Source organism: Podarcis gaigeae, assembly GCF_964106915.1.
Source record: "Podarcis gaigeae genome assembly, chromosome: 13".
NCBI classification, from domain to species: domain Eukaryota; kingdom Metazoa; phylum Chordata; class Lepidosauria; order Squamata; family Lacertidae; genus Podarcis; species Podarcis gaigeae.
In genome coordinates, this window is record NC_139689.1 from 35,637,408 (window position 1) to 35,664,153 (window position 26,746).

A 26,746-nucleotide genomic window follows, 5' to 3' on the forward strand; every position below is an offset into this window, starting at 1 on the left:
AAAAAAATAATAATGTTTATCTGGAATATTGTTTAGATAAATATACCCTTCCCTTGTGGAGTTTGGCTCTCCCAGCTGCTCATCTGGCTCAAAACTCTCTGCAGCAGCACAGCACAGACTAGAAAGATGCAGGGAGCGATGTTAGTGGGAGGTTTATGAACAGCATGCAGCAGCTCTGATCCTACCATCGCCAGATGACTCCGGCTGTATCAATTACCGTTTATTAAAAAGAGGGAGGGAGCCAAGAGAAACCCACACATAACACAAAATTGATAGATGAAGCATCAGCTTGCAGAGAAGCGATGCCAACAACAGGTTGCTCCTCTCCGAAGTCTTTAACAAATTCAAAACATTTAAAAAAAATGGCACTGCAGTGAACCTGCTTGAGTTCTACAAGTCCCCATGTAACAACGGGACAAAGATGCAAACCATGCGCATCTGCCCACCTCTGAAGAGCATGATGCAGATGTACATGAAGATGTGGATCTGATCCCAGACATGGACCTCTCTTGCTGGATCAGACCTGATGTTTGCAATGGCTTTCTATAACCTTAGACATAATTCGAAGTAGGTAAAGGACCCATGGATGGTTAAGTCCAGTCAAAGGAGACTATGGGGTTGCGGCGCTCGCCTCGCTTTCAGGCCGAGGGAGCCGGCGTTTGTCCACAGACAGCTTTCCGGGTCATGTGGCCAGCATGACCAAACCGCTTCTGGCACAGCAGAACACCTTGACAGAAGCCAGAGTGCACAGAAACACCGTTTACCTTTCTGCCATAGCGGTACCTATTTACAGTGGTGCCTCGCAAGACGAAATTAATTCGTTCTGCAAGTTTTTTTGTCTTGTGAGTTTTTTCATCTTGCGAAGCACGGATTCCAACCCCAAATCCAAAAAAACCCCAAAAAGTTTTAAAAGTTTAACTTACCAAATGGCTGCAAAAGAAGTTTTGGAAAAGCTTCAAAAATCACCAAAGTCTTCAAAAACCTCAAAAAAGGCTCAAAAAAGGAAACAAACTTGCAAGACGTTTTCGTCTTGTGAAGCAAGCCCATAGGGAAATTCGTGTTGCGAAGCAACTCAAAAACGAAAAACTCTTTCGTCTTGCGGGTTTTTCGTCTTACAAGGCATTCATCTTGCGAGGTACCACTGTATCTACTTGCACTGGCGTGCTTTCAAAGTACTAAGTTGGCAGGAGCTGGGACAGAGCAATGGGAGCTCACCCCATTGTGGGGATTTGAACCAACGACCTTGCAATCGGCAAGCCCAAGAGGCTCAGTGGTTTAGACCACATCGCCACCCTGAGCCTTGGGCTTGCCGATCAAAAGGTCGGCGGTTCGAATCCCCATGACGGGGTGAGCTCCCATTGCTCGGTCCCAGCTCCTGCCAACCTAGCAGTTCGAAAGAACGCCAGTGCAAGTAGATAAATAGGTACCACTGTGATGGGAAGGTAAACGGTATTTCCGTGCGCTGCTCTGGTGTCAGTGTTCCGCTGCGCCAGAAGTGACTTAGTCTTGCTGGCCACGACCCGGAAAAACTGTCTGCGGAGCGGACAAACGCCGGCTCCCTCAGCCTGTAAAGTGAGATGAGCGCCACAACCCCAGGGTTGTTCGCGACTGGACTTAACTGTCAGGGGTCCCTTTACCTTTACCTTTACCTTTACAGTAGCATGGGGACAATTCAGAAGCTGCTTTCTTCCTCATGTTCCATCTCAATCCGTATACAGTGGTACCTCAGGGTAAGAACTTAATTCGTTCTGGAGGTCCGTTCTTAAGCTGAAACTGTTCTTAACCTGAGGTACCACTTTAGCTAATGAGGCCTCCCGCTGCTGACGCCGCGCAATTTCTGTTCTCATCCTGAAGCAAAGTTCTTACCCATAGGTATTATTTCTGGGTTAGCAGAGTCTGTAACCTGAAGCGTATGTAACCCGAGGTACTACTGTAGTTTCTCAAGGACATCAGCACTCTCTAAGACGTGAGGGTGTCCAGGGTGACTTTTCCAGTGCCGGTTCACCAACCTTGGACCTATTGTCCACCAGAAGTCGGGAAAAGCCCAAGATATGGGGCAGAAACAATGAGAGATGTTTTGTGGACATGGATGAGGAGCAGGGAGTGCTTTCAGTGTCTGGTTTGTTTAGACAGGGGCTAGGCACCTTAAGGCTTTGAGGCAGGCCAAAAACTTGGCACACATTTAAAAGGGACACAGGTTATGTGCTCTGCAGGAGCAATGCCTTGAAATAACGAACACTTGACACCCTTCCTCCCACTGGGTTCATCTGACAGGCCTCGCTGCCTTCTGAAAATCATAGAGCCGAAAGGGACCATGAGGGTCATCTACAGTGGTACCTCAGGTTAAGTACTTAATTCATTCTGGAGGTCCGTTCTTAACCTGAAACTGTTCTTAACCTGAAGCACCACTTTAGCTAATGAGGCCTCCCGCTGCTGCAGCGCCGCTGGAGCACAATTTCTGTTCTTATCCTGAAGCAAAGTTCTTAACCTGAAGCACTATTTCTGGGTTAGCGGAGTCTGTAACCTGAAGCGTATGTAACCTGAAGCGTATGTAACCCGAGGTACCACTGTAGTCCAACCCCTTGCAATGCAGGAATCTTTTGCCCGACATGGGGTTCGAACCCACGCCCGTGAGATCAACTGCTTCATACTTGCAGGAAAACAGGCAGGAGGACATGTGGCTAAGTATTCACAGGTGAGCTTGAATGGGAGCCTGGATAGCTCAGCTGGTTAGAGCATGGCGCTCATAATACCAAGGTTTGATTCCTGTAAGGGACAGCTGCATATTCCTGCATTGCAGGGGGTTGGAGTAGATGATCCTCCAACTCAACATTTCTATGACTCTATGAGCATCAGGCACATGAACTGGCAAGGCCCTGCGCACCTGGAACAGCCTATATCTTGTTTTCTCCCTTCGGACGCCACAAAAGTGCATCTTCACCCAGCACTGAAGGGAAGCACCACACAAAAAGATCCTGGAGGCCTATCAGGCTTTCATGTACCCAGAGTTAACACCTGACCCTTCAAACAACACAAAGAGGGCTTTTTAAGCTTGTACCTTCAAGCATCCGAGAGGAAAGAGCTTCTGTAAGAAGCCTGGAGACAGCAGAACATTTGAGGTCAGGTGAAAGGGTTGGATGTGGTAAACACAGGTTCAAATCCCAATTATCCTTTCGGCTTCACAGAGTTGTAAACAAAGCCAAGTCTTAAAAGTGTATTGTGTACAGTGATACCTCGGGTTAAGAACTTAATTTGTTCTGGAGGTCCGTTTTTAACCTGAAACTGTTCTTAACCTGAGGTACCACTTTAGCTAATAAGGCCTCCCGCTGCCGTCACACGATTTCTGTTCTCTTCCTGAAGCAAAGTTCTTAACCCAAGGTACTATTTCTGCGTTAGCGGAGTCTGTGACCTGAAGCATCTGTAAACTGAAGCATCTGTAACCTGAGGTACCACTGTATACCAAAAAGCAGCATGGTTTCAATTATTTTACTGGCCATACGAAGGGTATAGTGGCATAGCTCCCCAGATACAAATTTCAGTCAGTTCCACCTGTACAAAAGCCAGGTTCAGACTTGAGTAAGCAGCCCCAAAGTCTGTGGAAATGTGGGGGATGTTGGGGACGGAGGGTAGCGAAAAACTGCTTTGGCAAAATGGAGGGTTTTTCTCTTGACCATAGCCGCCCAGTAAATAAACTTATATTGCCTCTTCTATGGTTCATGAACAGCTGTGAACTTAGCAGCTCCTATACACTGAGGGAAAACTCCACGAGAATTCAATGCACGCCATTCTCACCTACGAATGGAGACTCCCTCACTCACCGGTCCCTGCTTGAGGTGGAGCCTCTATAGAATCACAGAACTTTAGAGTTGGAAGGGACCACAGGAATCTAATAATAATAATAATAATAATAATAATAATAATAATAATAATAATAATAATAGTTTTTATTTATACCCCGCCCTCCCCAGCCAGAGCTGGGCTCAGGGCAGCTAATACCAATAAAATAAAATCACAGTAAAAACATAATACAGTGGTACCTCGGGTTACATACGCTTCAGGTTACATACACTTCAGGTTACACACTCCACTAACCCAGAAATAGTGCTTCAGGTTAAGAACTTTGCTTCAGGATAAGAACAGAAATTGTGTTCCAGTGGCGCGGCAGCAGCAGGAGGCCCCATTAGCTAAAGTGGTGCTTCAGGTTAAGAACAGTTTCAGGTTAAGAATGGACCTCCAGAATGAATTAAGTACTTAACCCGAGGTACCACTGTAGGGGGAAAAGAGAGGGAGAAAATAAAAACCAATTTAAAATACAGGTTAAAATGCAGCCTCATTTTAAAATAGCTGATAAATCAAGACCATAAGGGATGGGAAACATAAGGGTCAGACTGAGTCCAAACCAAAGGCCAGGCGGAACAGCTCTGTCTTGCAGCCCTGTGGAAAGATGTCAAGTCCCGCAGGGCCCTAGTCTCTTGTGACAGAGCGTTCCACCACGTCAGGGCCAGTGCTGAAAAGGCCCTGGCCTTAGTTGAACCTCCTTGAGGCTCGGGACCACCAACGTGTTGTCATTTGTGGACCTTAAGGTCCTTTGTGGGGCATACCAAGAGAGGCGGTCCCGTAGGTATGTGGGTCCTAGTCCAACCCCGTGCAACGCAGGCATCTATTGTCCAACGTGGGGCTGGAAGCCACGATCCTGAGATTAAGAGTCTCATGCTCTACCGACTGAGCCCTCTTTCCCCACAGCTGCTTAAGTAACGCTCAAATGGTGCTGCAGTGAACTGGATGCGTGCAAAGCCGGAAACCTGCTTGCTGACCAGAAATAACTGGTCTGAGGTAGGTGTGTGTGAGAGTGTGTGTGAAAGAGAGAGAAAAGGCCGTACCATTGGTGCCCATCTCCCTTGATCCTTTGCCTGTGTGATAGGAATTTTATGGTCTTAGATATATGGTAATGTTCATAAGCGTACCAACCAAGCACATACATAGATCAGCACAGGAAGGCCAACCTGGAACCATTTTGATTCCTAAACTGACCAAATGTTTTCTCTGCAAGGTCAAAGTGGAAAACCTCCCCATTGTCTCTTTCCTCACAAATCCTGTCTTAAGGGCACATTTAAGATATGAATAGGGTGTGAGCCTGTGACCTGGCCCAGGAACTAAGAATTTATCACTAGAAAAGAATGGCCAGGCTCCCCAGGCAATCCAATCAAGTAACCTGCCAGACAGGAGATAAACAACAACAGGAGAAAAACAATATTCAAATTTCTGTTTTAGACCGCCTTTTCTGTGATGTAGGTGTGATGTATCTGAGGGGTGGTCTTAGGTTACACCCCTTCTGTGATGTATGTATGTTTCTGGGGGTGGTCTTGATCTACAGGATGGGAATTTCAGAAGTCTTTCTAAGGCCTTGCACGCCATTTTTCTGGGCCCTCCTCTCCTGCGGGTGAGGGGAGAGGCCTGTTGCAATAGATCAAAAAAGATCCAAGTTTACTAGCTGCTTTTGCTTCTCAATATTCTCTGGTTGGCCTCTGTTATTCTCTCCTACCAATAGGGAACCTATGTAAGGAGTCTATATGGGCTCTTGGATACCCCATAAGGGAAAAGGGCAATTTTTGTTGACAACACCTGTCAACCAGGAGATGGTGCTTCCCAGAGGTGCAATATCCAGAACCCGTTCTCGACCTCATGTAGATGCTAGATCACTTCCTGCCACTGAAGGGAAAAGTTCCTGCATGAATGGTTTTCCCGTGTGTGCATCTGCACACTGGGTGTGCAGCTTTAAAACTGTGCCCCCGTTCCCATTCGTAAGCTCCCCATCTGCGCCGCTGGTTTTTGTTCTCGCTTTCCCGACTATTTAAAGAAACAAAGCAGGCTATAAATCTAAATGCAATCAATCCACTTGCTTGGGGGAAATCTCCCAAAGGTGCAGAGGACATCCATTCTGGGTCTCTTCTTCCCTCGGAGGGGGGGAAAAAAGGCCACACAAGTCCCTGAACAGATTACCTTTTCTGCCTGTGTGTCTCTGGCTCCCCGGGGAAGTCGATTGCCAAAACCAGCCTCGCTTTCCAGTCAAGCACCTCCCTGAAGGAAAGGCAAGGCTGGTGATGTCAAGGCCCGTTTAACTTGTTGCAAGTGTGTCTTGCATCCTGCAGCTGGAAGCCGAGGCGAGAGACTCCCTGAGCAGTTATAGCTGCTCCTGCAAACCCAATGGGGATGAAGTCTTTGTCATGTAGCAGCGAACCTTTCAGTAAACAACACGGCTCTTTCCCTTGGAAAAAAAATCAGCCAGCTTTCTTGCTCATACTTAGAGACAGAGATGCTACGCGATCCGACACGAGAAAACCTTCCTGCTACCGGAAAACACTTGAAATGCTGTTTCAGACTGTATCTAGGTGTCTCGCACTTACACCAGCAATGCATTAAGAAGAGGTGGGGGGGGGGGTGAAGCGGGAAAAGAGAACCAGTTTTCAAAAGGACACACCGCCATGGTTTTTTTTTTTTTGCCTGACTTACAAACCACTGCTAAGAAAGTTGTAGTTCAGAAACACGTGGAGCACCAATGGTTCCCCCATATGTCTTAGAAGACGTGGAGCAATGGTTATTCCAGAATCTGGTGAGCGGAGGCCATGAGGTTTCCATTTTTTAGTGAATGACACCTAAAAGCTATTCATAGACCTACCTGCCATGTATCTGCCTAATAACTCTTTTTCCAAGCTGGGGAACAGGCTGCTGGAGTCAGCATAGGGTACGGGTTCGAGTGCCAAGACTAGGACTGGCAAGACCCAGGTTCAAAGTCCTGAACATCACCTTGACATCCCTGGAGCCCAAACTTACGTTCTTCTACTTATTGTCAGGCTACAATTCTACTAACAACGTGTGCTTGGAGAGAAGCTAGAGTGTGCTGTATTTCCAATGGCAAATGCAGCCTGGATTAAAAAGCTACCCTGGCTGTAGATTGTGAACTGTAAGGGCTGCTTTAGGGCTATCATCATTGCCTCATCTTAAAAGTCCTTGCATGCAACTCTCTTTTAACTTCTCTACAAGGCAGCATAGCACAACATCATGTTGCTAGCATTTTTTTACTGTGCTTTTCAACTGTGCAAAATGTTCCACGTACAAAAAGGCATCAGCAAAGTTCAAGGAAGCAGGCCAGCCAGGGGAAAACATTCAAGGAGAGGCAAAGCAGGACTAGTGAGGGGTGTGGCTCAGGAGGGAGTATGGCCTGGCAAGAGTCCTCTGGGGCTGCATTTGGCCCTTTATGCTGTGAACTGCCCTGAGATATACAGGTGAAGTGTGGTATACAAACAATAATAATAATAATACAGTGGTACCTCGGGTTACATACATTTCAGGTTACAGACCGCTAACCCAAAAATAGTACCTCAGGTTAAGAACTTTGCTTCAGGATGAGAACAGAAATCGTGCTCCGGCGGCGCGGTGGCAGCGGGAGGCCCCATTAGCTAAAGTGGTGCTTCAGGTTAAGAACAGCTTCAGGTTAAGAACAGACCTCCGGAACAAATTACCGTATTTTTTGCACCATAACACTCACTTTTTTCCTCCTAGAAAGTAAGGGAAAATGTCTGTGCGTGTTATGGAAGGAATGCCTACGGGTGGCATGCCTACGGATTTTCCTCCTTTAAAAACTACGTGCGTGTTATGGTCGGGTGTGTGTTATAGAGCGAAAAATACGTTAAGTACTTAACCCGAGGTACCACTGTATTACATTATTAGCTCAGTAACCCTTACCACCAACCCTGCAGGGAGAGTCAGTATTATCTGTGTACTGGAGATGGTGAAGGGAAGAGGCTGAGAGAGAGAGAGAGAACAGAGGCAGCAGCCCAAATCGTTCCCAATTATACTGTCCCACTCAGTTATGATAACCTTACTCCCAATTTACAGTTCTTTGCATCGGCTGCCAGCTGTTCCGCCCACACCCAAAACAAGTTGCGGCTTCTTACATCTAATTACCTATTCCTTCTTCTCCTCTCCTTTTCTCCTCTAATCTTTTTTTAAATTCTCCAGCTTGGTCTCTCCGTTCTTCTGATACTGTTCTACTTGTTAATTTCTACTTCTCTTGCTCATTTGCCTCCCTTTTCCATCTTGCTTCTTTTTGTCGTTTGGGATTTCCCTCTCTCCTCATCTTGTGTCCTGTTGGCATACTCTCCTTTCCCCAAGAACTTTCTCAAAACCTACCTTTTCCCCTCCTAGAAGCAACCAGTATGTCTGGAAATCAGCAAGAAATCTCGTTTATGTTCATGACACTTTTGAATTTCCTGTTTCAACCTATTCGTTTTCCCCTCTCTCCACTGTGCCTTGTTTCGTTAAGACTGTAAAGCTGTTGCTGTGGACTTGCCTTGAATTTGTACCAAACCTGGCACAATATTATATGTATAATATTACTGACCGCCGTCTGACAGCAAAATTCCTCAGGGAAACGGCAAGACACCAAATATACATTTCAAAAAGCAAGCCCCTGGCCTCTGCTCCCCATCTATAGAAAGTGAGTAGCAGAAAACTTATTCACAAGGGGCCCGAATACAGAAACTAGGGTGTGAAACACTGCATGTGACCCTGATATTCAGCTCTAGAGACACAGTGGAGGCCCCTAAAATAGTATAACCCCAGGAAGTGCTTATTGGATTTGACAGCAGGCACGCTGTACAGCCTGAACACTAAGAGAACAGCTTCAGAACTTGCATAACTCTTACGTTCTCCTCTCAACTCACCTCAATTAAGAACGTGGGCACCTATTTACAGGGGAATCTTCCATAGAGAGCGATTTCCACCACAAGCGATTGCTACTAAAATCAGAGCCAAAACGTATCCAAACTCCAAGGTTCAGGAAAGCATAACCCATCTTCAAAACATGAAACAGCCCTATGGGGAACAAACACTTGTGGTAGCTGTCGAACGCTGACTATCAGTGAGAGAAGAAAAACTAAAAATTGCCGCTGGTGGTGAAAGAATGGAGAAGAGGAGAATGCTCTGCAGGTATCAGGGATTCCCTGCAACATAAAACCTTGGGGTGGGGGTGACCCACCCACCAAGTTCATTCATCATCATCTTTTCCACCCTGCCCAAACTTATGTTCTTCTACTTATTCAAATGGCAAACTGAGACGGATGCGGCTGTTATCCAAATAATTCATATTGAGATATTGGTCATACTGTGCCACTGTTTCCGGTAACTTCTCCTCAAGCTCGGAGCTGAAGATGGTTGTGAGCACACCTACCACCCTAAAGCTTTCTGCTTTAGGCAAAGTGAGGGGACTGGAAGAGGCTGGACCCCTGATTCTTAGTCCCAGGGGGTGTACAGAAGGGTTGGCCGGGTTGGCCCCTGCCAATGGTGCAGGCCCAGGGAGGGGGATACAAAAATCTCGTCTCCACTCTGGCCATCCATGTGCTCCCCAGGTTGCTTTTCCGAGGAAAAAGGAAGGAAAGCAGTAAGGAAGGAGACAGACGGACCGACTGACGGAGGAGAGGAGGTGGAACAGAGGAGACCCAACCCCAGTGGCCAGGAAGTCATTAGCACAGCGCAAAAGGCAACTAAAAGTAAACTTTTGAGATTCTTGCCCATGGCTTCAGAGGCACCAATACATCTCCTTGCCAAGGATGCAAGGGAGCCAAGATACACCTCCGCTTGGTCCAATCACTTTATGTAAAACCGAAGAGGGACAAGCCAATCAGGAGCATTGACCTCCTCTGCTAAGTCCAGGAGCGTTGGTGGGAAAGGTCGGCTCCCAGATCTAGCTCTTACTGAAATAGGAAACCAAAGTATCTTGGTGGCAGCTGCTCCAGTTCCTGGACTGCAAATAATGTCAGCGTAAATAAAGCAGACACATAAACCAAATATGAACTTGAGGGGAAAGGTCTTTCTCTTTTTTTATATTAAAAAAAGTGAAAGAAAGCCATAAAGACAAGACAGAACAACACACAGTACAAAAGAGTAATTATATTTTCAAAAAGAAAAGGAAAGGGGGTGAAAAAAAGAAAAGCTTTACCAGTTATTTTGGAACTTCTTGCCTGTAAAAGGAAACTGGCTTAGAACGGAGAAGGACCAGAATCTTCTACAAACCAGCGGATTGGGTACAAACACTCGATAAGAATCATTTTTGCAACGCAGGACAAGAAACCTTTGACACAGTGTTCATGAACGATAAAATTTCTTTAAAAAACAAAATGAAAACAGAAAAGGACGTGAAGAAATCACAGGAGTTCAGAGGAAGTAAACTAAAACAGGGGAAGAGAGATACCAAAAGAACAAAAAATTCCCACAATATCTAAACAGGTAACCATTGTTCTTGGACAGCCAATTCCAAGTCCAGAGCATCACCAACAGTTCCTGAAAGCCGGTCATGGCTGTCTCCATCCTATCCAAGTCGTCCAGGGAACGTCTCCTCACACCAGCCCCCTCGCCACTTTTTAAAAGTTGCCAGTTTGTGAGAGGGGCTCGCTTTTGCCCTCCATGTACACAAGTGCTACCGAGAGAGACCGTCGTCGCCTCATGGCTGGAAGGCGGACGGAGGGATTTCACGGCGGCCGGGAGTCTCTCCCTCTCCCAAAAGTCCCGATACAAATCCCATGGATGCTCCCGTGAGTGGGCTTCATCTCGTCAAGGCAGAATCATTCCCCACCCCACCCCCGCATTCCCCGTTGTCATTTCTGGAACGAAAGAGAGCGTCGTCCTCGCTCTGATCATGCCTGACTTCTTGTTCTGTGCTGTCAGATGCGGAGGCCATAACGTCGTCCCTTTTCCTCTCGCCTTAAATTCCATTTAGCACTGTTGGGATCTGTTGTCTCAGGCCAGCACCCGGCCAACTCCTTAAGTTCTTGACTTGGCCAAGTCAAAAGGGAAACACACAGACATTGCAGCAACAGGGATATATTAGGTTGAACAGTCCCCTTTAACCCAAAGTCCACCCCTCCCCATTCGCCCCAAAGTTTATTTGCTGCTGATTTTTTTGTTTCGTTTTAAAAGTCTGCACGTCTCAAAGCAGTCTCTTCCCCCACCCACCCACCCCCACAACAGAGTTAAAAGCTCCACAGGTTGCATCGTCTACCTGGTGGTCAAGGTTTGGAAAAGCAACTTGCTTCTGTTGCTACTTCCATGTTTTTTCTTTGTTTAAAAAGCCACACATACACACACGGGGTTGTGCGATGGGGTCCGGCCTTAGGATTGCTTCAGCCGCTTGCGTGGGGGTCCCAGAAAAGGGCACTGCGCAGAGGCCAACGAGCGATACGCCTCGGCCACCAAATGGGGGTGAGACACGACCATCGACTTCCATCCTGAAGTCTCCATGACGTCGGAAGCGTGGCTGGAAACAAACAACAAAGGAGCCAAGGTTACCAGTTGACAATGAAAGGCAAAACACACATAAGGGAAGGGGAAGTTCTCAAGCTATCAGTACTTCCACTTTGGGGTTTCAGCAGCTGCTTTTATGTCTTGTATAAATCCCTTATCGTATGCTGTAGATACTCTGTGGTGCAATGTAAGCAAGATGACACTACCTTGGCCTGAAACATGGGTAGGCAAACTAAGGCCCGGGGCCCGGATCCGGCCCAATAGCCTTCTAAATCTGGCCCATGGACGGTCCGGGATTCAGCGTATTTTTACATGAGTAGAAATTGCCCTTTTATTTAAAATGCATCTCTGGGTTATTTGTGGGGCTTGCCTGGTGTTTTTTCATGAGTAGAATGTGTGCTTTTATTTAAAATGCATCTCTGGGTTATTTGTGGGGCATAGGAATGCGTTCATTTCCCCCCAGAAAATACGGTCCAGCCCCCCAGAAGGTCTGAGGGACAATGGACTGGCCCCCTGCCGAAAAAGTTTGCTGACCCCTAGCCTGAAAGAATCGAGGCTGCTTCAGGGGCTATCCCCCCCCCCACTTGCACCCCAAGTCAGAGGTGCTGGTTTTGCATTTAGCAACTCACCATTCAGACGCAATGGGTGTGACATCTTTAAGAACTCAAGCAGTTCTAAAAGAAACATCCAATTCATCCAAGAAAGAGAAAGAGAGAGGGTATTTTGCACTGGTTGTCCACTGCAGGACACACCTGTCTTCTCTTCTCTTACAGGATTTGCTTTCGAGGCTCCTTGTTTGTTTCTCTTGGGATGCTTAAGAGAGAAAGAATATGAATGGAGCTACCACTGTCCCCCTTGGCAGAAAACAGTGGGGCAGAGTGCCCTTTTGGAAAAGTGCCTTCCACACTCCTCGCAGAAGGAGTATGCAACAGCCACTACTTGATTCTCCAGCGCAAGGGCAAAAAGGGAAGAAATTATGTTTGATAAAAAAGAACCTGCAGGGGCGCCAGCAAGAGAAACCAAAACAGAGGAAGTGGAATAAGCCTATTGCCCCCCCTTTTTTTGTGCACCAACTTTAGCTGGTTATGAGAGTGTTTGAACACAAACACAAAGAGGTGCAATGGGGCTTCTTCGTTCTCTAGGGTTCTTACTTATCAATTTCCCCACATTTTGAGGGGAGGGGGGAAAAGGATAAAACCTGCTTACTAGTTGATGAAGTCAACCGCCTGAGTTTTTAGCTGGTCAGCGCTGTGTAGATCAGCCAAGATGAGGATCTCCGCTGCATTTTCTACGGACAGGTTGCTGCACAGAGCATCCTCGCACATCACCTTCAAGCGTTCCAAAGCATACTTAAAAGAAAAAAAGAGTACAGAGAGGTACTGAAATGAGGTTGCCCTGAAAGAGGAAGACCCAAGAGAGGCTGCGCTGTGGTGGCAAAACTCCCTACAGGTGGGTTTTAGCACTGCTATTTTGAATGGCTTTTGTAGGTGTGGTGCCCCACGTCCCTTAATCCTATAAAGTTCTGTGCTAGCAGTCTTCTCCTTGTTGAAGCAAACGTTCCAAGTCTTGCGCAGTGCTTCTGTAACTATAGCATAGCACTGATACATGCAAAGTGTATTGTACTGTATTTCCCCCCCCCCCCCCAATTATTCAGTAGTAATGTTTGGAAGCACAATATTCAAGAGGAAGAGAGATGCATATTCTGGGCAATTGTCAGCATATCTCACCAAAGTCCGAAGCCTTCTGGCTGGGGAGGGAAAAATTGAAGAGATATTTTCTTTTGCCAAAAACACACATAATGAGTGCCAAACCTAACTGGAGAAGCAGAATTATGCAAAATTGTAGTAGGTAATCTGCATAACTTAATTCTGCTTGCAGAGCTTGGGAGGGCTGGCCAAAGAGAACATATAAGCCCAAGCAGCTGGACGAAAGGTCAATGGAGTCTGGATCTTTAGGTACGACAACATCCTTTCCCATCCTCCTCAATAAACACTTCTGAAAGACAAAGCCTAACTCTCTAATCGCATCTTCACCCAAGAGCCCAATGGCAGGTCTCCAGGGTTTAGGATATGCACTGTGTTTTGTTTATAGTATAATTACGTATTTCCCCCAAGAGACTGGAGGAAGACAGAACAAGCTGTTCCCAAGCCTCTCGGGCAAATATTAAGAGGCTTCATGTGCTGCCATAAAAGGTTTTGCTTTCTGTTCTTACACAGACACCCTGGAAGGATTAGGGGGTGGGGAAGAGCTATATAAAAAGTCAAAATTAAAGACCCCTAAACCTTACTGTCTGATCAATGGGCTGGACAACTGCTGTTGCTAGGAAGGGCTGAAAATTAACTTGCCACTAAACCATCCCCAGAGGCCAATATGGGCTTCTGCTGGGCAAGTGTGCAAGACTCACTTGGCATCTGCTGCATGGTAGTATATTTTGATTTTGTGAAGGGGGGACAAATTTCTATACCCCCCCCAATTAAAACTGCGATATTCCATCCTAAATTCCCCATGCTGCTTTTCTTCCCTGCATACATACGGCAGGGGCTTTTCACTGCTATTCTTTTAACAACTTGAACCAAGCATTGGTAATTCCAATTCGGAGAAGCCCAGATTCTTCACCTCTGCCCTTTTGCCCCAACCTGCCACACACAGGTAAGGAACAGCACAAAACCTCACAATTCAGTGGCGTAAGATGTGACCTCGAAGCATCAGCATAGTGTCCTTAACTTGCAGGTACCCCCATATTCCTGGAGTTGTGAGAGGCTGGCTCTGAGGCTTTTTCACTGAGGCAGTGAAGTCACCTTTCACAGACAGACATCACATCCCTTTTAATCTGGTCCAGTGGGTGATAGTGATTTACCTAAATGGCAGTGTACAAGAGGGGTACACACTGCTCTCAACAGAGCAGGGCACCAGCGCAATGAGGGGTGTACCTAAAGATTGCTGTCTCATCCTGGAAGCTTCTACAGCAGACTGTTCATCTTTCAGTGCATTCCTGCAAAGATCAGGAAGCAAGAGTTCGTCTCTATTGGCCCTGCTTCTCCTCTCGCAGGTCAACACCTTGAGGATGGGACAGACTACTAGGAGGAGAGGGGTTAGCAATGCCTCATGGCTGACCAGGCCCTGGGCCTCTTGACAGCAGTGGGATGCGGCCTGCCTCAAGTATACAGCCACCCACAGCTTACAAAATAGGCTGGGCGGGCCAAGGAAATCTCTTTGAACTGCGCCCAAAGACCCAGGAGTGAATCTGGTAAGACACCAATAGAATGTTCATGCCAGCAAGTCCCCCACAATTTCGTCTCCAGGAGACGAGAACCCACAAAACCAAAGGCCTAGGTATCAAGTATAAACACAATGATGCTGAAGCCATAGTTTCTGACCTGGTCCCCCTCTCCCTTTTCGCAAGAGGGGAAAAAAGTCAATGGCTGGCCAGCCAGCCACCCAAGCATCCTGTGTACCTTATCAGCAGCTGCAAGCAAATCATCGGCCATTTTGTCGAGGTTAGGTGCCTTCCCCGTGTAAATGAAGCACATCATTTCTTTAAAAACTTCAGGTTCCACATCATTGATTTCAACTCGATTCTGCACCGGAGGGGGAAAATTAGGGTTACTCTTCTGACACTCAGGCAACAGACCCAACTGTTAGTCTCCTCCCCCAGATCTCTTTTTTTTTGGGGGGGGGGGAGCAAACTGGAACTATTTTGAGAGAACACGTAAATATTTGGGGAAGAAGATGCTGAAGGAACAGAAATGTTCCAGTCTCCTTTGCCTCTTCCAACTACAGAAGAGAACGTGGTGAGACTTTTCCTTAAAGCTTCGCTTTTCCACTGTCTCAGGCAGCAGCAAGAAGCCAGCATTTACTGTTAGATAATTGCCATCACAACTGTAAAACACTGGCAGCGCAGGAGTATTAATTCCTCCTACGGTGCTTTCCAAATTTCTTTTCTGGCCTGTCTTGAAGGTTCCTGGTGGTTTACAATATGCCCATCTCTCAAAGCTTAGTTTCACAACAAGGCTGCAAGGGAGGAATGGTGGGGACAGTGTATCTTGGAACGAAAGGCATCAGCTAGTAAGCTTCTCAACTGAACAAGCCTTGGACTTGCACCCAGGGCTCTAGCTCTGGCTCCCTGAAATATAAAAACTGGAAGGGAAATGTCCACCTACAGTGAATTCTTTTCATGCAGATTGATGAAGGTTTCTGGAGAACTCGCAAGCTTGCACATTATATTGTGTGATATTTTGGTTGGCCTAATAAAGGTATTCCCCTGACCTGGTTTTTGTTTCCATTGGCAGCGCTTGTTCCCCAGCCATTCCTCCGGTCAAGACCTATCTATCTAAAATACAGTTCAGAATGTCAGCTCTCTAGCATTCCTTCCCATAGCAAGAGGCCTTGCCAACCTGGACACATGACAGCAACGTATTTTATTTCTGCTTTGAGCCTCTGTGCTGAGCAAGACCTTTGCAAGTAGAGGTCAAAAGTCTGCAGTATTTTTCAGCTGCTTGCTGGGGGAACCAAGAGTTGTTCCAGCTCCCGAGTTATCTCTCCCACTCTGCAGATCTGCAAATGGCTCTTCCTCATGACCAGAAAGATGCTCTTCCCACTTACCTTTTTACTCTCTTCCATCTCGTGTTCAAACATAGCGCTGAAAACCGGAGAACGTGCTGCGGCCCGAGGGGTGGGGTGGGGAACACAAGAGAGAGAGAGATTGGGGAGGAGGGAAAAGAACACCACAAAATGCAATTAAAACTATGTGAAGAGATAACCTTCCTCTCCAGAGAGGAACTGACACATGCAATCAGTACCTGCAAATAAAGGTACCAATATAACAGGGCGTAAAAAATAAATAAAACGATCATGAGAGAAATGTTATCAAATGTCTTCCTAAGGGCATATGCACAGTAGAGAAAGGAGACCAGCTTAAAACTAGCTTTTCCATCAGCCCAGCCCACCCCCCACCCAAAAGCAGCTCTGAAAATTGCAGTTTTGTGAAGGTGCAGACCACTCACAGACATTCTCAGCTCCATTCCCTCCCACTACAGTTCAGAGGGTTTTCCTCCAGGGAGCCGTGGTGGTTAAACCGGCTTGGAGCAGAATATATTCGGGGCCGTGTGCATCCTCTGCCTAATAAGAGAGACAAAAAACGTTCTGCTCCCAGGCAGACATCTTTCTGCTCCGAGAAAAGCTAGGTTCTGCAACACACATGAATTATGCAAGTTGAACAAATTTTACAAGCTTGTCACAATTCATTCCGGTTTTGCTAGCCGCACGAAAGTGAAAAATCTACGCAGGGGCCTAGCTGAGGGGGGAACACAAGAGAGCATACTCCTAAACTACTTGGAAATCGCACTGAGCAATCCATCTGGGATTCCAGCAGGAATTGCCACACACTTTCAAGTACAGTCATATCTTGGTTGCCAAACACCCTGGAACTTGTATGTTTTGGCTCCCGAACAATCGAAAACCGGAAGTGAGTGTTCTGGTTTTCAAACAATTTTTGGAAGCTGAACATCCGGCGTGGCTTCAACAGCTTGTGATTGGTGGCAGGATGCCGCGCTTTGGTCTTCAAACAGTTCTGGGAGCCGAATGGACTCCCAGAACGCATTCTGTTTGAGAACCAAGGTAAGACTGTATATCTCTGCAGTCGTAAGACACAGAAACTTGCCTTTCTAAAGGGAGAAAAGAAAGCTGAATGGTGTATCCTGAGCTCCCTTGAAACTGCATTATATACAGCAGGCATGTCCAACAACTTTGGCTTCCCCCCAAAAAGTTCAACAACTTTGGTCAATCTAATCTAATGCGTAGATCACTGCCAGTTTTTTTTATAGTGGGAGTAGATCGCAGTCATCTTTGGAGTTGGACATGCCTGATATACCGTATTTTTCGTCCCATAGGACGCTCCGTCCCATAGGACGCACCTAGTTTTTTTGGGGGGAAATAAAGGAAAAAATTTTTCCCTTTATTTCCCCCCCAAAAGCAGGTCGGGGAAACCAAACCAGGTCGAGGAAGGGCGCTGCACCTCCCTGAGCTTGTGGGGCTGGCCGATGTCTGCCTCAGGCGGCAGGCTGCTATCCGCAGCGTGGGGAGCCCTGCGGGGAACCCCTGCAGGGCTCCCCACACTGCGGATGTCTGTCCGGCGCGCGGGGCGCTCTGCTTCAGGGCGCCCCACCCGCTGGGAGGCAGGCTGCTATCTGCAGCGTGGGGAGCCCTGCGGGGAACCCCTGCAGGGCTCCCCACACTGCGGATGTCTGTCCGGCGCGCGGGGCGCTCTGCTTCAGGGCGCCCCACCCGCTGGGAGGCAGGCTGCTATCTGCAGCGTGGGGAGCCCTGCGGGGAACCCCTGCAGGGCTCCCCACGCTGCGGATGTCTGTCCGGCGCGCGGGGCGCTCTGCTTCAGGGCGCCCCACCCGCTGGGAGGCAGGCTGCTATCCGCAGCGTGGGGAACCTTGCGGGGAACCCCTGCAGGACTCCCCACGCTGCGGATGTCTGTCCGGCGGGCGGGGTGCTCTGCTTCAGGGCGCCCCACCCGCCGGGAGGCAGGCTGCTATCCGCAGCGTGGGGAACCCTGCGGGGAACCCCTGCAGGACTCCCCACGCTGCGGATGTCTGTCCGGCGCGCGGAGCGCTCTGCTTCAGGGCGCCCGACGCTCCGGGAAGCAGGCTGCTATCCGCAGCCTAGACATCCCTGCCGGACCTCCTGCAGGGCTGCCTGGGCTGCGGATGTGCTCCCGAAGCGCCGGGCGCTCTGCTTTCAGGGCGCCCGACGCTCCAGGAAGCAGGCTGCTATCCACAGCCTAGACATCCCTGCCTGACCTCCTGCAGGGCTGCCCAGGCTGCGGATGTCTTCCTGAAGCCTGGAGAGCGAGAGGGGTCGGTGCGCACCCACCCCTCTCGCTCTCCAAGCTTCAGCGAAAGCCTGCATTCGCCCCATAGGACGCACCCAGATTTCCCTTCATTTTTGGAGGGGAAAAAGTGCGTCTTATGGGGCGAAAAATACGTTAAGTCCTAGAAGACCTCTGGCAAAGCGGTTTTTACAATTTGCACCTTCCCCGCCCTCCCAATAGCATTAAATGGGTTTTCTAATCTAAGGTTTCGATATGATACATTCCCATTGCCCCTCATTCCCCAGTCAAATCAACTGTTCCCATCTTATAGGACCCGCTATTTGGGGCCCCTTTCTGGAAAAGAAGGGAAGCAACCTCCAAAACACTCATCAAGGCAGTCGGCTTGTCCCTGATCAGTCCATCCGCCATCCTGCTAAGCCTTGCGCCCATGTCGATACCGACCTGCTAATATGGCTTTGTGAGCCTGGAACTCCTGGCCTGCCACACACAGGCAGCAGTCTGTGAAGCGAGAGTTTTCCCAGAGGCCTCCCAACTCATCAGCCAAGCGGCATTCAGGTACCTTCACCATGTTCATGGAGTTCTGGCCGGAGATATTGACAGAGTCCTGTACTACACTCACCTGCAAGGAAGTACAGGGGGTTAACAAAAGAAGCAGCAGCAGCACAGTGAACTTTTTTAAAAAGGGGGGAGGAGCACAGAGCGTCAGTGGGGTAGGGTGGAGGGAAACAAAACCCCAAAACCCCACAGATGATCTTGGGTAGGGATGTTTAAGACGGAAACAGCAATGCACTGAAAATAAACTCTGCTCCCACCCACACACCGGCACGGCTGCCTAAGGATTCCCACAGATTTTGATGGAATCAGAAGTTCATCTAAGTTCTCTCCTTTGGGATAAAAGGCAGGGCCATCCATTTCTACAGATTGGTCCAAGGCACTACGTGCCGCAAGCAAGGAGCAGAGATGTCAAAGAAAACAAATCTGCCGAGCTCCACATGGCTCCAGAAGACAAAGCTATCAGGCCACAAGCGACAAAAACCTCTCTACAGATGAATACCAATGAACACTTACTATATGGCAACTTACAATGGGGTACAGACAAATGCCAGGGAGCCCAGTCTTCTGTACGCTCTTCCTGAACCTCCTTGTACCTCCTGATTTCATGTCAGGTATATGGAGGTGTAGTAAAATTATTGTCACCGCTTGGCAGAGTGTCACAGGCCAGCTTCCCAAGCAATTACAGACATACTGCAGCAGATTACCACTGTATGAAGTCATTTCGATTCAGCCAGAGTCACTAGCCAGATTCCTTCCTGACCGCACCTACATTTGTTTTATCAGTCCCTAACCTTGAGCACAACCAGGTCTTTCAAAAATGAAGGCTCAAGTTAACTAGTTCAGAGGTTCACAAACTTCTTCACCTGGAGTTATAAGCTATTTCGGAGGTGATTAAAAAAATTAAAATTAAGTGATGTAAGAATATCCCTGGAGCATGGAGATACCATATAACTACCGTGACTGGTTGCCTCTGATGTGACTTTTCCTCCATGAATGAGCCTATTGCCCATTTTTAAAAGACCTCCAAGCACATGGCCATTACAGGAAAGATGGGGAAGCTGATGCTGTTGACGGGCTCCCAACTCTCATCAGTTGCAGTTGGCGTGGCCAACAGCCAGAAATAGTAGTAGGTTCCCCATCCCTGCCTTACAGGGCCTTGAGGGCATGCTGAAAATTTTCACAGCCCAAAACTCCAGCACCAATTGGAGGTTTGTTATCATCCCTGTTGGATGACAATATGCACATTTAAAATGTTGTCTGCCCCACTCCGACACTGCTTTCCAATGGGAGACAGGCAGCAAAATTTCAAATAAAATAAAAAATACAATTTGCAAGCCTGCTCTGAACCCCCACCTCCGAAACTACTGCTTTTGAAATGTTACTTGCCCTTATAAACAATGCCAAAGTAAACTGTTCAAGAATCAGTGATTTCAATGGAGGTTATGCATGCACTTTAAAATCTTGCCCTCACAATTAACAGGACTTAAATGTTGTGAGATGTTGGGTGGATTGTGTCTGGTACCTCTGAAGTCATGGAAGGCATTAAAATTAAAAGAAACCCTTTTTTTTTTTACTGAACAAAAATCGAGATCCTGAGAATGCTGCAATTTGCTCTGAATCCTGCAGTGGAAACATGGAAAACAAAGAATCGGGTGCCTGCCCCTTTGAGACGGCAGCCACTTCTAAATGGAAACGGATGCTGCAAGGATCTGAATGTAAGCTAACTGGCAGCTCCACAGGTATTAGCCAGCAAAACAGGGGCTGTGCAAGAGCAGGTGTACCAGTATCTCATGTGATCAGGCCAAACTTGCAGCCTGTGTTGCTGCAAATTGACAGACGGAAGACCCAGCAGAACTAAAGCGAATTCTTTTTTTTTTAAAGACAGACAAACCCTCTTTCTCAGCAGTATTCCAAGTTTTAAATAAAAACCCTGGTAACAGTCTCCCAGCTCACCAAATGTTATCAAATCCTTAGAGAGCCTCAGCAGAGGGGGGGGGGAACACACACACACAGACACACACCCTCAAATGCCATTCCTGCCAAATAAAAACACAGCTGTAAGCACCTGTGGCAAGGAAAGGGGGGGATTCGCTGAGCATATGGCACTAAATGGCAGGAAAACCTCCTGGCATCAGCAAAAACTAGCACAAGTTTTCATTTCTATGCATAACTTCTGGCTTGCCAGATCCAAAAGCGTTTTTCTCTGACAAAAGCCTGATACTTTCCAAGAATGAATCCCATGCTGTGCGGGGACAGACAGGCCGCCTTGTCTATTGACGAAGAAGCCCCACACAGAGTGATGCAAAGGCCTGGAAGAAACATGATTTTCTCTATTGTGCTGTACCAGGACCCTTCCCCACTCCCTACCCCCAATTTATCCTACAGAAAAACTGAAAACGTTGGAGATCACTGAAAATACTCCATCAAAAGTTGCTTTCTCTTTTGACACGAGTCAAATGCTTTTTAAGGCAAGGTTTTTTACTCACTCAAAATGTGAAACATGAAGATTTTGATGTTAAGGCTACCTGAAGAACATTAAATAATGGCAAAATTGTACGTATGTGACACTCAAATCCAAGATGCATTTTGACTCCTAGAGGTGCTGCCCTCTTCATCAGAGGACCATTTGGGGCCTTTGTTTTTTTGTACAGTGGTACCTTGGTTGTCAAACTTAATCTGTTCCGGACCATTTGGGGCCTTTGTTTTTTTTGTACAGTGGTACCTTGGTTGTCAAACTTAATCTGTTCCGGGAGTCCGTTCGAAAACCTAGGCGTGGCTTCTGATTGGCTGCAGGAGCTTCCTGCACTCAATCGGAAGCTGCATCAGACGTTCGGCTTCCAAAAAACATTCGCAAACTGGAACACTTACTTTTGTGGCATCCGGGAGTCGATTTGTTCAGGAGCCAAGCCATTCAACAACCAAGGTATCATTGTAAATTGCTACTTCCTTTCTTCTGGGAAATTTTCATCTAGTGTGGAGATACTAGAAGCTAATACCCTGGCATCTACTGCCCTTTGGGCATGTCCAAACCAACACTGCAATCCAGGAGCCAAGGTTCACTGAATGGGGTTTACTTATGAGAACACATGTTTTAGATTTCACTTTAACGCACTGATATTTTTTGAGGCTGCAATCCTATGCATGCTTACCGGGGAGTAAGCTCCACTAAACAAGAGTGGGTCTTCCAAATAAAGATGTACAAAATCATTTTATAAATTTCATAAAGTTAAAAAAAAAGGTAGTATCTCCCCCCCCCCCCCGGATTTATGGAACTATACATTTCTAGTCACACATCTGTTTCCTCATCCTCCCCTCCACAGGTTAATCCACTTAATTCACATGACAGCATGCCACAAGAGAGAAAATGTGCTTGCAGAGAAATAGCTCCAGACAACTCAAGCAAGCGAGCCAAGCCACACCTTACGGAGGGAGTTACAAAAGGCCCCTCTCCCAAACAAAACACTCAGGGTCACCATTCAACTCCAACTACTGTGCTCAGTTCAGAAGGAATGGTGGACAAAGGGATTGGACATGCGATGGGAGCTGAGCAGCGTCTCTGCAGCCCTTCTGCGGTTTTCTTCCAAATGAAACAAAAGGTTTCGCGTCGTTTCCCCTCCTTACCTCACAGAAGAGAGTGAGCTTGTCATCTGGGAGGAGTCCGTTGGCCTCATCCAAGAGAAAATCTCTTCTAATAAACTTCTTGAATCCCCAGTCTTTGCCTTGCACAAACCGGTAGGCTCTCTGACTCTCTGGAAATATATAAACAAGTGGGGGCTCTTTTTTGAAAAAGGAAAGCCAAAAGACACACAAGCAGGGCTCTACTTCGCTCTCGCTGCCTGTGTTTAAACGGCAACTGAAGCGCAAGGAACCGGCCACCAACTCTGCGTACCCATTGCTTTCGTTTCTTCTCCTTTTGCGTTCAGGATGGAGAACTTGAATTTGGCTCGGACTTCGCTCTTTGGACAGCTGACCAGTAGCAGGTAGAGCGAAAGGTAATCTTTACTCTCTTCGTCCAAGCCCTTTGGATTCACGCGCAAACACCTGCAGAAGCAGAAAGATAATCTTCATCTTCTCGATATGGTCTTAAACCTGCTGGCAGAAACAAGTTTCCACACACAGATCTGTTTGTACCGGGTGCACAAAGGAAAATGCAATGTAGGGGACAAGGGAGGAACAACCTCTGATATGGTGATGCTTGCGGTTACTCCACAGAGATCCCAAAAGAGGAAAAGGGTTATTTGGACATTTTTCTCTCCCTTGCGTGGGATTTGTGCTCCCACATCCTTAGCTTTCTTCTGGAGGAGCAATGACAACCAGAACTAGATGTTAAATAGGATGGAGATGCACCCAAGTGCTCTTCCTTTGGATTCCTCACTAGGTTGGATTTATCTTGTAAGGGTCCCAGTTTAAACTGGCCAATGCCCATGGATTGCAAGTATGGCTTGGCTCACTTGCTTGAGCCATCTGGAGATATTGATCTTGTGGTGTGCCTGTGGCTTAGATGGCATGGTCATGCCTTGCTGCAATCTGTTAGACAACACATTTTGGCCCCTTGCAGATGATTCTGTAAAATTTCTTAGCTGCATTTTCATTTTTTAAAAAATAAATAAATTTTAAAAATATTTTTCATTATTACAGTTTCCAGAATCACGTTTACATTGAAATCAACATTTCCCTCATTCATATCTTACTTTATAATAAGACAATCATTTATGACTTCCCTTCTTGCCCTTTCCTGGTTCCTTTGATTTCCCCATCATTTCTGCATATTCTTATATATCAATTTCGTTCTCTTTTCCTTTTCTTATGCCTTTATTTTATGTTATACTGTTGAGTTTACCTTAATCCTGCTAATTTTTTCACATATTTACAGTTATTTTCCAAATGCTCAACGAATTTTTTCCATTTCTCTTTAGATACTTGGTACTCTTGTTCTTTTATTCTACTAGTTAAACCTGCTAGCTCTGCATATTCTATCATTCTTAGTTGCCAATCCTCCTGGTTAGGAACCTCGCTCACCCTCCATTTCTGCGGCAACAAAATCCGAGCTGCAATATTGGCATACATAAATATGTTTTCCTGACATCTGGGTATTTCTGCCTGTACCATTCCCAAAAGGAATGCCTCTGTTTTACGGGGTTTTTTAAAAACATTTTTCTCATCTCATTGTATATCATTTCCCAATACTCTTTAACTATTTTGCATGTCCACCACATATGGAAGAATGTTCCTTCTACTTCTTTACATTTCTAACATACATTGATTCCGATTTGTACATCTTAGTTAGTCTACTGGGGGTTAAATACCATGTGTGAACCATTTTCAAACAGTTCTGTTTCAACGCATAACATGCAGTAAATTTTAAATCTTTCTTCCATAATTTCTCACAGTGGTCAATATCTATACTATGCCCTATGTCTGTTGCCCAATGAATCATTGATGATTTTACCAGCTTGATTTCTGTTTCTTATTCCAATAGTATCTTATACATTCTAGATAATAACTTTTGATTATTTTCTAATAAATCTCTTTCAAATTGCGAGCTTTGGTCTGAAAATCCATTTTCCTTATCCATTTTGAATCGCTCATTTAATTGATAATATTGTAACCAGTCTGTTACCTGGCTACTTATTTCCTCCATAGCCTTGAGTCTAGGTTCCCTTTCTGAAAAATCCAAGAAGTCTCTTTATGTCGTCTTGTCTATCCATATACATTCTCTTCAAAACAATTGCTTCTACTGGCGATAACCACAAAGGTGTCTTCCTTTCCAGCAAGTTCTCATACTCTTCCCAAACTCTATATACCTTCTTTCTAACCACATGGTTTGAAAAACATTTATGTACTTTAGCTTTCCCATACCATAGACATGCATGCCAGCCGAATTTAAAATCATAACCTTTCAAATGCAATAGGTGGGTGTTTTTCAATACAACCCATTCCTTTAGTCAACAAAGACATACTGCCTCATAATATTATTGTAAATCTGGCAGAGAGAAGCCTCCTCTTTCTTTACTATCTACCAAATTTTATGCTTAATTCTTGGTTTCTTCCCCTACCAGAAAAATCTAGTGATATATTTTTGCTGTTCTTTGAAGCAGAGTAAATTGTTGAACACTGGGATGGACTGAAATAAAAACATTTTAGGTAATATATGCATTCATTTTAATGACTGATATTCTACCCACTAGGGAAAGTTTCATTCTTCCCCATATTTCCAACTCTTTTTTAATCTCCTTCTACACCTTTACGTAACTATATTAAGTTGAGATTCCTCACAGTCAGCCATATCCCTAAGTACTTCACCTTTTTACATATTCTTAATCCACTCACCATTTCCAGTTCTTTTTTTTTTTGAATGGTCATCCATGTTTTTACCAATATCTTAGTTTTTTCTGCATTTATTTTAAGGCCAGCCACCTTCCCAAACTTTCTTATATCCTCTAATACCTTAGGAACCCTTTCAAGTGGCTGTTAATACCACATCATCAGCAAAAGCCTTTAGTTTATAAGATTGTTGTCCCACCAAAATTCCTTTAACTTCCCCGTTCTTTCTTATACTCTGTAACATTACTTCCAGCATCAATATAAACAACAGCGGGGACAATGGGCAGCCTTGTCTAGCCCCTTTCATTATTTTACAGTGATCTGAGAGATTATTATTTACAATTATTTTCGCGGATTGCTCCATATAGTTTGCTAATTCCTGTTAAGAAGGCATTACCCACTTCCATCTTTTCTAACACCTTGGTCTTAGCTGCATTTTCAATACGGATGGATGGTATTGAGAGTCACAAGTAAACCACAGGGATATTGATATGAAGCATGTTTGTATATCGTTTCTCCTTTCCCCTGAAGGTCAGGGCAGTTCATTGCCTCAGTCATTCTGAAGACAACTCCATGAGTCAAGTCATTTTTGTGCCATTTTACAGAAGGCAGGATTGAGGCTAAGCATTAGCAACCTCCCCAAGGCCTCCCAGTGAGTGTGCAGCTAAGCAGGGGTTTTGAACCCAATTCTATGCACCACAAGCTACCAAATGTTGTGTTCCTTGCTGGTCCCCACTGTGCACTGTGTAATGATCCTTACCACTTCAATTTATCATTAGCTCCTGATGAAAATGTTGAACTTTTGATGACCTCTCCCATTTCCTCCCGGCAAAAGCTGAAGTTGTTGATGGTCCACATGTAGGAAAATTTGACCACTTTGATCTTAAGGGGGGGGGGGGGAGAGAAAGAACAGCAGAAACACAGTTACAAATAGTAAGATGATGGAAAGACAATATACCTTATTTCCAATGATGATACGTTAGACCAGCCTTTCTCAACCTGTAGGTGCCCAGATGTTGTTGAGCTACAACTCCCATCAGCACTAGCTAGCAAGGCCAGAGCTCAGGGATGATGGGAGTTGTAGTCCAACATATGGGGACACACAGGTTGAGAACCGCTGCAGTAGACCATTAGATGGCTTAGACCTTAGCAGGGTATCCAGAACATGGAAAGCAGGGCAGCCATTCCTGGGAAACGTGACACTAACATCACACGGGTCACGGGATTCCCTGCTTGTACACATCAGATTCATCACTGTTAAAAGTGGGCAGAACTCGACCTTCAAGTTTTAGAAAGCATCACACGCTGCCCAAAACACTGGCTCGGGACTGTGACCTTTTGAACAAGGCACCAAAGATGCCAGCCAGTATTGCCTTTCACTAAGATATTCTTTGCCCCTCTGTGGGGCAAACGAAAGGATTCCAAAATGCGGACTTACTTGAGTGTAACACCAGCTCTCAGCAACAGGCCCACTTGACATCTCTGCCGGAGGAGGAGGACTCGGTACCCTTGACATCGCCAGTTTGGAGGTCAGACAGGATTCCACAGGTTAGTTAAAGAAATTTTTGTGTACAAACTTCACCCTGATTAAAGAGGAAGTGGGATATAAAGGTTAGTTAAAACTTCCCAGCAATTGTTAGGTGACCTCAGAATAGCTTGGGTTCTGGTTAGCTTTCCAGTGCTTTGTTTTTAAAAATTCGTCTTATTACTGGGAAAGGTTAGGCACCGCGG

General features: G+C 46.2%; 1 protein-coding gene across 4 annotated transcripts in view; it reads right to left on the reverse strand.

Annotated features, from left to right (window-relative positions):
* Window positions 1–9,928: 9,928 nt before the first annotated feature.
* SPOP (speckle type BTB/POZ protein) overlaps window positions 9,929–26,746 on the reverse strand; it is a 51,127-nt gene continuing 34,309 nt past the window's right edge. For all 4 annotated transcript variants that reach the window (XM_083709720.1, XM_083709721.1, XM_083709723.1 and 1 more), the window contains exons 2-10: window positions 26,454–26,598; window positions 25,776–25,897; window positions 22,581–22,732; window positions 22,313–22,440; window positions 18,578–18,755; window positions 15,901–15,956; window positions 14,754–14,876; window positions 12,505–12,647; window positions 9,929–11,311 (exon numbers count right to left, since the gene is read on the reverse strand). In XM_083709720.1, coding sequence (XP_083565846.1) covers window positions 11,167–11,311; window positions 12,505–12,647; window positions 14,754–14,876; window positions 15,901–15,956; window positions 18,578–18,755; window positions 22,313–22,440; window positions 22,581–22,732; window positions 25,776–25,897; window positions 26,454–26,531 — 1,125 coding nt within the window. In that variant the 5' untranslated portion in view covers window positions 26,532–26,598 and the 3' untranslated portion in view covers window positions 9,929–11,166. The remainder of the gene's footprint in view (window positions 11,312–12,504; window positions 12,648–14,753; window positions 14,877–15,900; window positions 15,957–18,577; window positions 18,756–22,312; window positions 22,441–22,580; window positions 22,733–25,775; window positions 25,898–26,453; window positions 26,599–26,746) is intronic.